Below are 16,969 nucleotides of genomic sequence, written 5' to 3' on the forward strand. Positions count from 1 at the left end.
AAGCAGGTTTGCTGGATGCCTGCATGGAGACCCCGTGGGGCCATGAGAATGAACCATGGATTACAGTGGAGACCCAGTGGAGATGCCAGGAGATGGCTTCCAAGGAGAGCTGCCGGCCACAGATAGTTTTCCAGGACTGAGAGTAGCCTAGCTGGAGGGGTGGAATTGAAACTAGAGACTTGTTGCTGGCTAGAATTATTTGACTTGGAGATTAGTGAGTGACTAGAGTTGTTGGAGTTGAAGCTACAGAGTTTGATGTTTGCCCTGGTTGTTTTAAATCTTGTGTAGGTTGTATATTTCTTTGCTGTGCCCAAAGTCATCTTTTGTAGTGTGAATGTTTATTCTGTGTCATTATGGGTTTTTGAGGTTATTTTTTGGTAATATGGCTCAGTTAAAAGACCTTGGATTATGGGGCTATATGAACATCATTGGGATTGATAAAAACTATGAGGACTTTTAAAGTTGAAATGAATACATTGTATTTTACATCATGTATGGATATCAGTTTATGGAAGCCAGGGGCAGAATGTGGTGGTTTGATTCAGGTGTCCCCCCCCCATAAATTTAGGTGTTCTGGGTGCTAGGTTCCCAGCTGATAGAGCATGTAAACTTGCATGCAAATGAGGAAATCTGCAAGACGCTGTCATTGACAACTTCTGGGCAGTAAATGAATTTAGGTTCTTCTGACTTTTAAGTTAATGTCTATAGCTTTGCAGTTGTGTAAGCATATATTACTTTTTTAAGTCCCCCACTAAGGAAAATTCTTTTTATTTATTCATTTATTTAATTTGGTTTTTTGGAGACAGGTCTTACTCTGGTCCAGGCTGACCTGGAATTTACTATACAGTCTTACAGTAGCCTCAAACTCACAGCAATCTTGCTACCTCTACCTCCCAAGTGCTGGGATTAAAGGTGTGCGTCACCATACCTGGCCAAACTATCTTTTTTAATGGCTAAAATTCATCATTATAATAGGCTGTAGTTCTGAGTTAATAAGTCCTGCTAACTGCCAGGCGTAGTGGCACATACACGCCTTTAATCCCAGTACTCAGGAGGCAGAGGTAGGAGGATCACCGTGAGTTCAAGGCCACCCTGAGACTACTTAATGAATTCCGGGTTAGCCTGAGCTACACTGAGACCCTACCTCGAAAGACAAAAAAAAAAAAATTCAAAAGCATAGCCTTTCTGGGGTAATGAAATGGAAATGTATTTTTGTCATAAAGCATCTTAAACTATGATTCTACAGTTTCTCCATTCTTACATTGAATTATTTGCCAAAATAAGAGGAAACTATTAATTACTTTATATACTGTCATTTTTTTCAGACATCTGTTGGTGAATCCCAGAGATCGACGAGTTGTGGTTATTGAGTCAGTGTTATGTCCTTCCCACTTCAGAGAGACACTCACGCGTGTCCTTTTCAAATATTTTGAGGTACCTGTTTTTAAATCAAATCAATGTTGTTTTTAAAGGAGAAGGAAGGCTGGAGGGAGCATGTAAAAGTCCATGTAGCACTGTGAAAACAAAACAAAACAGCCAGGCGTGGTGGTGCACGCCTTTAATCCCAGCATTTGGGAGGCAGAGGTAGGAGGATTGCCGTGAGTTCAAGGGCACCCTGAGACTATGTAGTGAACTCCAGGTCAGCCTGAACTAGAGTGAGACCCTACCTCAAAAAAGAAGAAATCCTCACATAGGTTTTGAGAAATTGTACCCATAATGTTTTTTAAGCCTACAGTCTTTATTTATTAAATTATGTATTTATTTATTTGCAGAGGGGTGGGCATGCCAGAACCTCTTGCCATTGTAAACAGACATATGAGCTACTTTGTGCATCTGGCTTTGTGTGGGTTCTAGGGAATCAAACCCAGGCCACCAGGCGTTGCAAGCAAGCACCTTAACCACTGAATCATCTCTCCAGCCCAACTTTTTATTTTAATAGGTAACTCAAAGCTTAAACCAAAAGTTCACATTTTCTTTCCTTCTTTGTATGTGCGTCCTACACAAAGTATTTGTGGAGTCAGATGACATAAGCCTCCAAACACTATCCATTTTGGCTACTATTTTATTCTTTATGTGGATATTTCATGCTTAGTTAACAGTTAATCTAATGCATAGGGAATTGGAGGCTTTTTTCTTATTAGTGTTTCAATTAGTTATTCCAATATAAAATAGCTATTGAAAGTCTCTATTTGGAGACTTTTCCAGAATTAAAAAAATATATATTCAGTGCTGTGGAATTTATGGTGTAGTTCTGCCATGCCTTCCTAGCTTTTGTTGTTGTTTTGACAATTCTGAATTCTTCAAATTTTTTTCATTTTAATCTTTAAATCTCTTCCAAACAGAATGTTTCAGTATTGCCTCCGTTAGAATAAGTTGGCAGTCCCAGGAATGAGGGATTGCGAAAGTTTCAAAATTTTACCTTTTATTATTTTTGTGAGACAGGATCTCATGTATCCTAGGCTGGCTTTGAACTTACTATGTAGCCAAGGTTGACCTTGAATTTCTAATCTCTAGCCTCTACCTCCTGAGTACTGTGACTACTGGTTTGTACCGCCACTCCTCTTTATGCAGGATTGGGAATCCTACTAAGGGCTTCATGCGAGCACTCTACCAATTGAGCTGCATCCCTAGCCTGAGGCTTACCTCTTTGTATTAGTAACATTACTTGTAATTTCCATTTTGTAAAACAATAACATGGGGCTGGGCAGACAGCTTCTAGTTAAAGGCCCTTGCTTATAAAACATGCTGACCTGGGTTCATTCTCCATCCACCAACATAAAGCTGGACAGGCATAATAACTTTTTAGATATTTTTATTTATTTGAGAGTGGTACAAAAAGAGGAAGAAAGAGAAATGGATGCACCAAGGCCTCCAGGCACTGCAGACAAACTCCAGATACATACTCCATCTTGTGCATCTGGCTTATGTGGGTGCTGGGGAATCAAACCTGGGTCCTTTGGCTTTACAGGCACATGCCTTAACTGCTGAGCTATCTCCAGAAAAATGAAAGGGATAAAAGAAGAGTCCAGAAACAGAAATTCTTATATTAGGAGAAAAAAAAAAGAGAAAGAGAGAGATGAGGGCTGAAAAGACAGCTTAGCATTAAGGCCATTTGCCTACAGAGCCAAAGGACCTAGGTTTGATTCCCCCCACTACCCACATAAGCTATATGTGCAAGGTAGCACGTGGCATGTGGAGTTTGTTTGCAGTGGCTGGAGGCCCTGGTGAGCCCATTCTCTATCTGCCTCTCTGTCTCTCTTTCTCCCTCCCCCCTTCTTTCTCTCTCAAATAAATAAATAAGTAATTTGAAAGAAAAAAAAAAGTGATGAGCCAGGTATGGTGGTACATGCCTTAAATTCTAACGCTCAGGAGGCTGAGGTAGGAGGATTGCCATGAGTTCAAGGCCAGCCTGGGCTACAGAGTGAGTTCCAGGTCAGCCTGGGCTAGAAAAAAAAAACAGAGAATTGGCTTTGCCACTTAGATGAAAATACTGGGAGACTTTTCTTCATTTTTCATGCCATGTTAATAAAGTTTTCTCAAGCCAGGTGTGGTGGTGCTTTCCTTTAATCCCAGCATTTGGGAGGCAGAGGTAGGATTGCTATTTTAGGCTAGCCTGGGATCACAGTGTGTATGCCAGGTCATCCTGGCTAGAGAGAGAACCTACCTCAAAAAAACAAAACAAGCCTCAAAATTACAGTTAAAATTGTATAGTTACATTGTTTTTATTATGGTATGTATATTATGGTATATTATTTATTTATTATGGTTAAACTCATATATATTATATATGTCAACAAGTTGACAAATTCTTATATATATGTGTGAGTGTGTATATATATATATATTAATTGCCAAATATTATTAAACACAGTGTTCCTCTGAAGTTTTTAAAGCATATTTGAAAACAAGGCAACCACCTTCAAATACTCTTGTTCTAGTTTTGTTGTGTTGTTGTTTTCTAGGTCCCATCTGTCTTACTTGCTCCAAGTCATCTAATGGCCCTTCTGACACTTGGGATTAACTCCGCCATGGTCCTGGATTGTGGATATAGGGAAAGCTTGGTGTTACCTGTATCTTTTTTTGTCAGTGAACCAATTGTGTAGTTGTATTCTATTTTAACAAAAATAATTAGGCTTATTACAGATGATTTTTTCTTATAGAGAACTATTATGGGCTATTATATATTAATATGCATTATATAAAGTTCACAGAATTATAAGACTTAAACTTGGTTTTTATAGAAGTTATTATGACTGGGCCTAATTTATGCTTAGGAGCAGACCTGATGAATAGTCAGTTTTCAAAGTGAATATCTGCTTGTTAGGATATGTAAAGTTGACTAAAAGAGCTAAGGTGCTTTTAAGAAAGAAAAAAAATTGTTTTTAATTTGAAAGAGAGGAAGAAGGAGAGAGAGAAGGGGCACACCAGGACCTCCAGCCACTGCAAATGAACTCCAGATGCATGCACTACCTTGTGGCATCTGGTTTATGTGGGTTCTGAAGAATTGAGCCTGGGTCCTTAGGCTTTGCAGGCAAGTGCCTTAACCATTAAGCCATCTCTCCAACCCAAGTTCTTTTCTTTTTAATTTATTTATTTTGTTGAGGGGTAGGAATGCCAGGGTCTGTTGCCATTGCAAGTGAACACCATATAGTTGCACCACTTTTTCATCTCGCTTTACATGGGTACTGGGGTATTGAATCCCGGCCAGCAAACTTTGCTAAATCACTGAGCCATCTTCCCAGCCCATCAAGAACTACAGTTTAGAGCAGGAGTGTTGGTACACTCCTTTAATCTCAGCTTTAATCCCAGCACTTGAGAGACAGAGGTAGGAGGATTTCCATGAGTTCAAGGCCAGCCGAGGACTACAGAGTGAATTCCAGGTCAGCCTGGGCTAGAGCAAGACTCTGCCTTGAAAAACCAAAAACAAAAAGGACTACAGTTTTTAAAAATAAGTAAATGGCCAGGTGTGGTGGTGCACACCTTTAATCCCAACATTCATGAGGCAGAGGTAGGAGAATCGCCATGAGTTTGAGGCCACCCTGAGACAACACAGTGAATTCCAGGTCACTCCAGAATGAGACCCTACCTCAAAAAATCAAAAATAAATAAATAAACAAAAGAGATAAACTTAGTAGTATATTTTATTTAGCCCAACATATTCAAAATATTATTCTTATATATATAGCCAGTATAAAATACTGAGCTATTTTAGGTCTTTGTTTATTACAGTCTTCTAAATTTGATACATAACTTATTCTTAGAGCATATCTCAATTCTCAGTAGCTGAATTTTAAGTCCTCAGTAGGCCGACATAGCTAGCAGCTACTTTGTTAGATTAGATGCATCAGTCCTAATTAAAATGGTGTGTGGGGGTGCACATGTGCATGCACTGATAGTCTGTATTCTTTGGTGATCATTATGAAAAAGACTTTCTCTCTGATTTTTTTGTAGCTTTTTAAGAATAAGGGGCTGGAAAGATTGCTCAATGGTTAAAGGGAATTGATTGCAATGCCTGATGGCCCAGATTCAGTTCCCTAGTTGACACATAAAGCCAGATGCACAAAGTGACACACATGTCTGTAGTTTGCAGTAGCTGGAGACCCTGGTGCACCTATTCTCTCTTTTGTTCTCTCTCCTCTCTCTTAAATAAATAAGTAAGTATTAAAAGTTTAAAAAAAAAAGATGAGAAATAAGAACTTGTCATCAAAGGTGATTCAGAGCACGATTGTAGAAAGAAGGGAAATATTTTATCTGCTACACAGTAATGCCCTTGACTACCCCATAGATCTATGAAGGAATCCCAGTCCTGAATTGCTGGGGAGCACTCCCCCTAGGTGGAAAAGCTCTTCACAAGTAAGTTGCTTGGGATTGAACACAGCCTCTCATCAGTGCCACCATAACAGATGCTAATGTAACTTATGAGTCAGTGATCGATAGAATGTAGATTTTGTATTTTAGTCATCCCATTCACCAGCTACTAGCTATAAATATGTTCCTCTTTGGAAGATAAAGCCATTTTTATGTAAGGCATCCTGATTTGTTACATAGTAAAGTGTTAAGTAAGAAAAGGATATGGGCTGGAGAGATGGCTTAGCTGTTAAGCGCTTGCCTGTGAAGCCTAAGGACCCTGATTTGAGGTTCCATTCCCAGGACCCACATTAGCCAGATGCACAAGGGGGTGCACGCATCTGGAGTTCGTTCGCAGTGGCTGGAGGCCCTGGCGTGCCCATTCTGTCTCTCTCTCTGTAGCTCTCAAATAAGTAAATTAAAATGAACAACAATGGCTGGGCGTGGTGGTGCACACCTTTAATCCCAGCACTCTGGAGGCAGAGGTGGGAGGATTGTGAGTTCGAGGTCACCCTGAGACTCCATAGTGAATTCCAGGTCAGCCTAGGCTACAGTGAGACCCTACCTCGAAAAACCAAAAAAAAAGAACAACAACGAAAAAAACATTCTAAAAAAAAAAGAAAAAGATATCAACTGTAGTATTTTAATTCCAGTAACTTTTCCCATTTCAGGGAGTTGGAAACGCAGCTGTTGGAGCAGTGTACTGTTGACACCAGTGCTGCCAAAGAGCAGAGCCTGCCCTCAGTGATGGGTAATTCACTTTAGACTATAAAAGCAGCTACACTCTTCATTTCTAGGACGTAGATTATAGTCTTTGTCCCAGTGTGTAGTTGCTCTCATTTCCTTTATACCACTCCTGGCTGCTCACTGTAGATGAATGCCATTCAGCTTTATATGGGTGGCTGGGAATTGAGCCCTAGGCCAGGCTTTGCAAGCAAGTGCCTTTAACCACTGAGCCAATTCTCCAGCTCTTTCCAAAGGCTTTTTGTAATTGCTGAGGTTTCTTTGGAAAAGTTAGTTTTTCATTCTTGATATTTTTGTTTTCAGTTTTGAGACAGGGTCTCACTATATAGCTCAGGCTGGCCTCAAATTTTCAGTCGTCCTGCCTCAGCAATCCAATGCGTAAGCCACCATACCTGGCTTTATATTTTTCTTTTAAAATGTCACTGTCAGGGGCTGGAAAGATTATTCAGTGGTTAAGGTTGGTTGCCTGCAAAGCCTAATGACTGGAGTTCAGGTCTGCCATACCTGGATGCACAAAGTAGCACAGGCCTCTGCAGTCTGTTGCTGGAGGCCCTAGCACACCCATTCTCTCTGTCTCTTTTCTCTCTCTGTCTGCAAATAAAGATTTTTCTTTAAAAGCATGTACAGGTTATGATATTACTGCCAGTTATCACATGAAAGATGAGCACACTTAAAACTTAACATAGGGGCTGGAGAGATGGCTTAGTGGTTAAGCGCTTGCCTGTGAAGCCTAAGGACCCCGGTTCAAGGCTCGGTTCCCCAGAACCCACATTAGCCAGATGCACAAGGGGCACACGCATCTAGAGTTCGTTTGCAGTGACTAGAAGCCCCAGCGTGCCCATTCTCTCTCTCTCTGCCTCTTTTTCTGTCACTCTCAAATAAATAAATAAATAAAACTAAACAATTAAAAAAAAAAACTTAGCTGGGAGTGGTGGCGCACGCTTTTAATCCCAGCACTTGGGAGGCAGAGGTAGGAGGATCGCCATGAGTTCGAGGCCACCCTGAGATTACATAGTGAATTCCAGATCAGCCTGGGCTAGAGTGAGACCCTACCTTGAAAAAAAAAAGACCAAAAAAGAAAAAAACCTACTATCATGGCCTGGTGTGTTGCTGCATTATCTTTACTCCCAGCACTTGGGAGGCAGAGATAGGAAGATCACTGAGTTCCAGATCCACCTAGACAAGAGTGAGACCCTACCTCAAAAAACCAAAGCCAGAGCCAGAAAGATGGCTTAGTGGTCAAAGCACTTGCCTGTAAAGCCAAAGGACCCAGGTTCAATTCCCCAAGACCCATGTAAGCTATATGTACAAGTCGGCACATGCATCTGGAGTTCATTTGTAGCCATTGGAGGCCTTAGTGTGCCTATTCTCTGTCTCGCTAATAAGTAAATAAAAATATTTTTTAAAACATACACAAAACATTCAACATGGTATAAAGGAAAAATAATTCAACTTTAAATCCTATATTTCTTCTGAGTACTTTACTAGAAAACAGCCAGCAAACCTCCCATTAGCATGACAATCTCTTGGTCAGTCCTATCTACTGTTTTAAATAACAATGGTGGTTATTTTTCATGGTGCTCGGGGTTGATGCAAAGGCCTCATGTATTCTTGTGCATGTACTGGAGTACTGATTACTGATCAGAGCCCTTGCTCTCTCCAATCCTGGAGAGGTTTTGTTTTTAGGAATTTTGTAAGCCTGTGACAGACTCTAGCACTTCTCCATTCCTGGGTTCAGCTTCTGTGTCTTCACTGTGAGTGGGCCAGATTACATCCCTAAAAGCAAAGCTGATTTTTCTGCTAGACTTTTATAAATATTATAGTAGTTACATGTATTTTTAAAAAATATTTTTACTAGCCAAGCATGGTGTCACATGCCTTTAATCCCAGCACTCAGGAGGCAGAGGTAGGAGGATTGTCATGAGTTCAAGGCCACCCTGAGACATACTGAATTCCAGGCCAACCTGGACCAGAGTGAGACCATACTTCAAAAAACTAAATATATATATATTTTTATTATATTATGTTATATATTACATATATATAATATTATATATTATTATATTATTATTTATATATATTTATTTTAGTGTATATATATGTATATATATATATATATACACACACACACACATATATATATATAATTTTTTTTTGAGAGAGAGAGAGAAAAAGACAGAGTATGGGCACACTAGAGCCTCTTGCCACTGCAAATGAATTCTAGACACATATACACATATGCCACTTTATGCATCTGGCTTACATGGGTACTGGGGAGTTGAACCTGGGCCATCAGGCTTTGAAGCCAAGTGCCTTTTACACTGAACCATCTCCCCATCCCAGTAGTTGTATGGTTTGGTTTTTTTTTAAGGCTTACTGAAATGAAAACTGGCAATGTGAATATAATTTAATAGGCTGTTTTTTAAATTATCAAAGTTCTTTAAATTCTCATTAAAGTTGTTGTTTCAGGCTCAGTTCCCGAAGGTGTCTTAGAGGATATTAAAGGTAAGCCAAGTTCCCATTTTTTGTCCTTTTCATTCTTTAATGTTAGTTTAGAGAGCACATTTTTGGGAGGCCAAGTGTGGTAGCATATGCCCTTAATCCCAACACTTGGGAGGCTGAAACAGGAGGATCACTGAATTCAGGCCCAGCCTGGGCTAGAGAATGAGGGCTGGAAAGATGGATTAGCGGTTAAGCACTTGCCTGTGCTCATATTCCCCGGGATCCCCGTTAGCCAGATGCATATGGGGGCGCATGCGTCTGAAGTTCGTTTGCAGTGGCTGGAGGCCCTGGTGCGCCCATTCTCTCTCTCTCTCTCTCTGTCACTCTCAAATAAATAAAAATAAATAACAAAAAAAATTTAATTAAAAAAGAAAAAGAAGCTGGGCATAGTGGCGCACGCCTTTAATCCCAGCACTCGGGAGGCAGAGGTAGGAGGATTGCCAAGAGTTCAAGGCCACCCTGAGACTCCATAGTGAATTCCAGGTCAGCCTGAGCCAGAGTGAGACCCTACCTCGAAAAACCAAAAAAAAGAAGAAGAAGAAGAAGAAGAAAGAAAAAGAAAAAGAGAGTGAGTTCCAGGTCAGCCTGGGCTAGGGTGAAACCCTGCTTCAAAAACCCCAAAAGAGAGCCGGGTGTGGTAGTGCATGCCTTTAATCCTAGCACTTGGGAGGCAGAAGTAGGAGGATCACTGTGAGTTCAAGGCCACCCTGAGAAAGACACCCCCAAAAAAGAAAAGAAAACATATATTCATAATGGAGCCAGGCAGGATGACAAATGCCTGTAAATCCCATCTTGGAAGATAGAATGAGGAGAATCAGGAGCTCTAGGCAACCTTGGCTGCATAGTGAGTTCTAGGTCACATTTGTGATGTGATTTTTCTTTAAAAAAAATATATAGGGCTGGAGAGATCGCTTAGCAGTTAAACGCTTGCCTGTGAAGCCTAAGGACCCCGGTCCGAGGCTCGATTCCCTAAGACCCACATTAGCCAGATGCACAAGGGGGCACACGCATCTGGAGTTCGTTTGTAGTGGCTGGAGACCCTGGCACGCCCATTCATATTCCCTCCCCCCCCCAAATAAATAATAAACAAATTTTTTAAAAATTAAAAAAAACCATATATATATATATATATATATATATATATATATATATATAAAATTATTTGAGAGAGAATGGGCATGCCAGGGCCTCAAGCCACTGCAAATGAACTCCAGACAGATGTGCCGCCTTGTGCATCTGGCTTACATGGGTCTCGGGGAATCGACCAGGCTTTGCAGGCAAGAGGCTTAACCACTAAGCTATCTCTTCAGCTCTGGTTTTTCTTTTTAATTGTGATGTCACTAAAATAACTTCTCAGCTACATAGAGAGTACACACGTTCCTAATAAAATAGTAGTTGCACAGTGTGAAAAGCTAGTTAAATTTATTAACACAAAAACTCTAGTTGGGGGGCGGTTGTTGTTGTTGTTGTTTGAGGTAGGTTCTCACTGTAGCCCAGGCTGAAGGCTGATCTAGAATTTACTGTATAGTCTCAGGCTGGCCTCAAACTCATAGCAATCCTACCTCTGCCTTCTGAGTGCTGGGACTAAAGGCATGCACCATCATGCCCAGCTACCTTATTTATTGTTGTTTGTAAGTTTATTTATTTATTTAGGTTTTTATTTATTTTTTTGTTGTTTTTTTGAGATAGGGTCTTGCTAGATCCAGGGTGACCTCAACACAGATCTTCCTACCTCAACATCTTGAGTGCTGGGGTTAAAGGTGTACACCATCGTGCCCAGCCAAACTCTATAGTCTTTTCTAAGGCTGTTCATTTTACCCACAATTTACAAATCCTAAAGTTGGGGCCAAAGTATATCTCATTCACTTTGGTAAGATATATTGCTATGATTTTTCTAGATTTCTGGATTTTTGAGATAATGTTAGAACTGGGCTTTCTAGTACTTTTATTCACTACATGGAGTAGTATTTAAAATACAACTTAAACATAAAGTTAATTTTCTAGAGTACTTAAAAGGGAATTAGATAAGAACAGATTTTGGAGGTGGCTGGGACATGAAGATTGTTTAATATAACTGGGGCCCTGGAATCTTGAATGATTTATTTGTTCATTTTCAAATAAGTAGAATTAGAGGTGAGGCTGCAAAACACCCTTCTTTTTTATACTTTTCTTCCTTATTTGTGGTGATTCTTCCATAGTATGCTGGTTGTTGACATTGTAGAATATTTCTTTTCATATAACTTCTAACTTGTGGAAAGGTACTTAACTTCCCCAATTAGAGAAACGAGATCTGCAGAAATGTGAAAGTCAGGCTGAGTGAGGTTGTAGGAAGATGGGTACATATTACTGTTAATAAGGATTCCAAACCAGCTGTTCTAGCAATCTAGCATATTTAGGAAGTGCTTTCCTCATACTCAGCTAACAAGTCATAATAAGAGTTCCTTTTCCTTCTTTCTTTGAAGTGCGTACTTGCTTTGTAAGTGATCTGAAGCGTGGACTAAAAATCCAAGCTGCAAAATTTAATATTGATGGGAATAATGAGGTAAGTTTAAAAAAAAACTCCATCTACTTTTTCAAATTTTACACATGTATAGACTTAATGCTTTAATGTTTTGATTTCAGCGCCCCACTCCACCCCCAAATGTTGACTACCCATTAGATGGAGAGAAGATTTTACATGTCCTTGGATCAATCAGGTTACACCTTAATTATTTATTTATTTATTTTTATTGTTGTTGTTATTGTTTTTCTTGATAGGGTCTTGCTTTAGCTCAGGCTGACTTGAAAGTCACTATGCAGTTTCAGGGGGATTGCAAACTCATGGCAGTCCTCCTACCTCTGCCTCTCAAGTACTGGGATTAAAGGCATGTGCCGCCATGCCTGGCCAAAACCTTAATTTTTTTTATTTACTTATATGAGAGAGCAAGAGAGAAGATGGGCATATCAGGGTCTTCAGACATTGCAAACAAACTCCAGACAAATGTACCACCTTGTGCATCTAGCTTATGTGGGTCCTGGGGAGCCTGGGTCCTTTGGCTTTGCAGGCAAGTGCCTTAACCGCTCAGCCGCCTCTCTGGCCCCCAAGACCTTAATTTTAATGAGCAAAATAGTGAGTTAAATTTTCCTTCCAATAGTCAGGCATGGTGGTTTACACCTTTAACCCCAGCATTCCGCAGGCAGAAGTAGGAGCGCCATGAGTTCAAGGCCACCCTGAGATTGCATAGTGAATTCCAGGTTAGCCTGAGCTAGAGCGAGACCCTACCTTGAAAAACAAATACAAATAAAAAACTTCAAAACATGCAGAGGGGAAAAAAAAAAAAAAAAAAAAAGACTGTGTGAATGCAGTTTTAAATTTTGAGAGAATGAAAGGGCAAGGTATTAAAATAAACAGGGCTGGAGAGATGGCTGAGCAATTGAAGTGCTTACCTGAGAAGCCTGAGGACTCAGTTTCGATTCCCCAGTACCCATGTAAGCCAGATGCACAAGGTGACACATGTGTTTGGAGTTTTTGCAGTGGCTAGAGGCCCTGGCATGCCCATATTCTCTCTTCCCCTCTCTCTCTCTCTCTCTCTCTCTCTCTGTGCCTCTTTCTCTAAAATAAAGACAATATTAAAAAAAATAAAAGAAAAGAAATGTAAATATGTAGAAGTTAAAAGAGGCTAGATTGGGCTGGAGAGATGGCTTAGCGGTTAAGCGCTCGCCTGTGAAGCCTATGGACCCCAGTTCGAGGTTCGGTTCCCCAGGTCCCACGTTAGCCAGATGCACAAGGGGCGCACGCGTCTGGAGTTCGTTTGCAGTGTCTGGAAGCCCTGGTGCGCCCATTCTTTCTCTCTCTCTCCCTCTATCTGTCTTTCTCTCTGTGTCTGTTGCTCTCAAATAAATAAATAAAAATTGAACAAAAAAAGAGGCTAGATTGGAGGTTCCAAATTGTGAAAAAGTGACTCCTTTTAAGTTTTGAGAAAATTCAAGTAGATTCAGGTATACAGTATGGTGGAATACCCAGCACTTGGGAGGAAAAGGAAGGAAGATCAGGAATGGAAGGTCATTCTCCACTGCATAGCAAGTTTGATTTTTTTGTTTGTTTTTGTTTTTCAAGGTAGGGTCTCACTCTAGCTCAGGCTGACCATTCACCATGTGGTCTAGGGTGGCTTCAAACTCATGGCAGTTCTCCTACCTCTACTTCCCCAGTGCTAGGATTAAAGGCATGTACCACCACACCAAGCTTTACAACAAGTTTTAATCCAGTCAGGGCTACTTGTTTCCATCTTATTATTTGGTTAGCTAAGTAATAATTGATGATTTTATTTAATTTCAATACTAAAAGAAGATCTTTATAGCATGTAACTCAACTGATAAAATATAAATTTGCAGGCAAAACAGGAAATGGCTGGCTAGCCAGGCATGTTCAGCACCCTGAAGACGTTAGTGTACTTTAGTGGTAAAATGGAGAAATTAGCATATAGGTTCAATCCCACCAAGGTTGTTTTTGAAAAAGATTTTAAAAGTTTTAAGACGTAAAGTTGGGCATGGTGCCGCATACCTTTAATCCCAGCACTCGGAAGACAGAGGTGTAGTAGGAGGATTGCTGAGAGTTCAAGGCTGCATGAGACCCTACCTTGGAAAACCAAAAAAAAAAAAAAAAAAAAAAAAAAAAAAGCTTTAAGACATGGAGTGGAGAAATGGCTTAATAATTAAGGTGCTTCACTTCAAAGCCAAAGGACCCAGGCTTGACTCCCCAGAACCCACGTAAGCCAGATGTACAAGGTGGCACATGCATCTGGAGTTTGTTTGCAGAGGCTGAAGGTCTTGGTGTGCCCATTCTCTCTGCTCTATCTGCTTCTTTCTCTCTCTCAAAAAAAAGAAAAAAAAAAATCAATTAAAAAAAATAAGCTTTAAGGTATGAGCTGGGCATAGTGGTACAAATCTATAATCCCAGCACCCAAGAGGCAGAGATAGGAAGATGGCTGCAAGTTCAAGGCCATCCTGAGCCATATAGTAAGACCCAGTTTAAACAAAAAATATACACACACACTAGGTCTGGCCACACATGCCTACAGCCCTAGTGCTGAGGGAGAGAGACGGGAGAATCTCTGAGACTCCCTGATCAGCCAGTCTGACTAAATAAAGGCAGCTGCAGACTAAATGAGACTCCATCTGAAGGACACAGCACAGAGAGTGATGGAGGAGGATATCCAGTGCTCTTCCATAGCCTCCCCACATATGTGCTCGAGGCATGTGTATCTGTACACATATGCACACAAAGTTTTTAAATCTTAAACTATTTTACAGATTATTTGAGAAATGTACTCGCACCCACAATTTATTAAAAGTCCTTTTAATGAGCGCATTCCATCAAAAATATACTAAAATTTAAAAGATGTACTAAAATCATGTTTCAGGGGGATCTAGTAATCCTATTGATTCAAACTGTCTCCTTATTTTGTTTATTTCAAACATGTCCATTTTCAAATATGCCTGGAGAATAGTGAGAATTGATTTCCCACAGTGGCAAACTTTAGCAAAATTTTAAAAGGCAGGACTACGTAGAAAATGATTGCATGTTGATGACATAAACAGATATCCACTGACACAAAGTTTTTAAAAATATATAGATCTGGGGCTGAGATGGCTCAGCAGCTAAAGGTGCTTTATTGCAAAGCTTGAAGGCCCAGGATCAGTTCCCCAGTACTCACGTAAAGCCAGATGCACAAAGTGGTATATATGTGTCTGGAGTTTGTTTGCAGTGGCAAGAGGCCCTGGTGCACCTGTTCTATTCTGTTCTCTTCTCTCTCTGTCCCCTTGCAAATAAATGATACAATTTTTTTTTTTTTTAATGGGAATTTTGGAGGCAGAGGTAGGAAGATTGCTGTGAGTTTGAGGCCAGCGTCAGCCTGAACAGATAGATAGGTAGATAGGTAGGTAGGTAGATAAAAAGACTGGCCTGGGCATGGTGGCACACATCTTTGATCCACCAGTCTAACACTACATAGTGAATCCCAAGACAGCCGGGGCTAGAGCAAGACCCTTCCTCAGCTGGGGGGGGGGGGGGACACTAAGATAATGATCTGTTATGGTTGGGAAATGGACTTGAGAAACTTGGTTGGAAATAGGTCATAATTATGTGTAATTTAATCATGAGCTCATTAGAATTTGTATTGCATGTAAGGCAATATTTCCTGTTGTGAATCATTCTGTTTATATACATTAAGCATTAAATTATAAAAGCTTAAAGGGGCTGGAGAGATGGCTTAGTAGTTAAGCGCTTGCCTGTGAAGCCTAAGGACCCTCGTTTGAGGCTCGATTCCCTAGGACTCACATTAGCCAGATACACAGGGGGCACACACATCTGGAGTTCATTTGCAGTGGCTCGAAGCCCTGCTGTGCCCATTCTCTCTCTCTCTCAAATAAATAAATTTTTAAAAATTCTTTTAAAAAACCTTAAAGGAATGCCAGGTGTGGTGGCACACACCTTTAATCCCAGGAGGCAGAGGTAGGAGGATCACCATGAGTTCAAGGCCACCTGAGACTACAGAGTTAATTCCAGGTCAGCCTGGACCAGAGTGAGACCCTACCTTGAAAAACCAAAAAAAAAAAAAAAAAAAAACCCTTAAAGGAACCGTTAAATCAGACATGGTGGCACATGCCTTGAATCCTTGATGTAGGAATCATGAGTTCGAGGCCAACTTGGAGCTACAGAGTGAGCTCCAGGTCACCCTGGGCTGAAGTGAGACTCTGCCTCTAGGAGGGGAAGAAGGAAGAAAGAAAACTATTGCCAAACAGAGGAAGTAAAATACTAGTTAATCTCACACGTATCATCTGTAAAAGCTCAAAATTCCAGAAAGAAAATATGGGCATCTGGCTAACGTGGGTCCTGGGGAACCGAACCTCGAAACAGGGTCCTTAGGCTTCACAGGCAAGCACTTAACTGCTAAGCCATCTCTCCAGCCCTAGATTTTGATTTTTGAGGTAGTGTCTTGCTGTAGTACAGGTTGACCTGGAATTCAGTATGTAGTCTCAGGGTGTCCTTGAACTCACGGTGAACCTCCTACCTCTGCCTCCCAAGTGCTGGGATTAAAGGCGTGCACCATCACCCCTGGCTCAACAGTTTGCATCTTAATAAGTAGTCTTCCTTAGCATGCAGCTGCATTGGATTATGCATTGCCACTGAAGTACTCTTTTGTGTATAATCTTATCAGAGATTCAGTTGTGGAAATTCTTTTTGAACAAGATAATGAAGAGAAATCAGTTGCCACCTTAATACTGGATTCACTTCTGCAGGTATGTACAGTTTCCCTTCATTTTAACAACTCTTCAAAGAAAAATTTGAAATGGATAGAGAAAGATAGGTAGAGAAAGAATGGGTGCACCAGGGCCTCTAGCCACTGCAAACAGAACTCCAGATGCATGCACCACCTTGTGCATCTGGCTTATGTGGGTCCTGGGGAATCGAGCCTCGAACCAAGGTTCTTCAGCTTCACAGGCAAACACCTAACTGCTAAGCCATCTCTCCAGCCCCATACGTAATTTTTATGAACAATGAAGTGTCATTTTTTTATTTTTAAATATTTTATATAACTAATGTGCTCATTGTACTTCAACTGTTTCATAAGATACTGTTACTTTTTTGGTTTTTCAAGGTAGGGTCTGTCTCTAGCCCAGGCTGACCTGGTATTCACTCTGTAGTCTCAGGGTGGCCTTGAACTCATGGTGATCCTCCTGCCTCTGCCTCCCAAGTGCTGGAATTAAAGGCACGTGCCACCACGCCTGGCTCACTGTTACTTTTTTAACATTTTATTTTTTGAGTGGGCCAGGGGAATCTATAACTTGCTATATAGCTCAGGCTAGCCTCAAACTTTTGGCAGTTCTTTTGCCCCTA

General features: G+C 40.7%; 1 protein-coding gene across 1 annotated transcript in view; it reads left to right on the top strand.

Annotated features, from left to right (window-relative positions):
- The window catches only part of Actr10 (actin related protein 10), a 33,589-nt gene that overhangs the window by 14,596 nt on the left and 2,024 nt on the right, over positions 1-16,969 (top strand). The window contains exons 4-11 of the mRNA XM_045154435.1: positions 1,326-1,434; positions 3,963-4,070; positions 5,786-5,853; positions 6,519-6,598; positions 9,061-9,096; positions 11,556-11,635; positions 11,716-11,789; positions 16,290-16,371. Of these exons, the coding sequence (XP_045010370.1) occupies positions 1,326-1,434; positions 3,963-4,070; positions 5,786-5,853; positions 6,519-6,598; positions 9,061-9,096; positions 11,556-11,635; positions 11,716-11,789; positions 16,290-16,371 (637 nt within the window). The remainder of the gene's footprint in view (positions 1-1,325; positions 1,435-3,962; positions 4,071-5,785; positions 5,854-6,518; positions 6,599-9,060; positions 9,097-11,555; positions 11,636-11,715; positions 11,790-16,289; positions 16,372-16,969) is intronic.

Source organism: Jaculus jaculus, chromosome 7, assembly GCF_020740685.1.
Source record: "Jaculus jaculus isolate mJacJac1 chromosome 7, mJacJac1.mat.Y.cur, whole genome shotgun sequence".
Taxonomy (NCBI): domain Eukaryota; kingdom Metazoa; phylum Chordata; class Mammalia; order Rodentia; family Dipodidae; genus Jaculus; species Jaculus jaculus.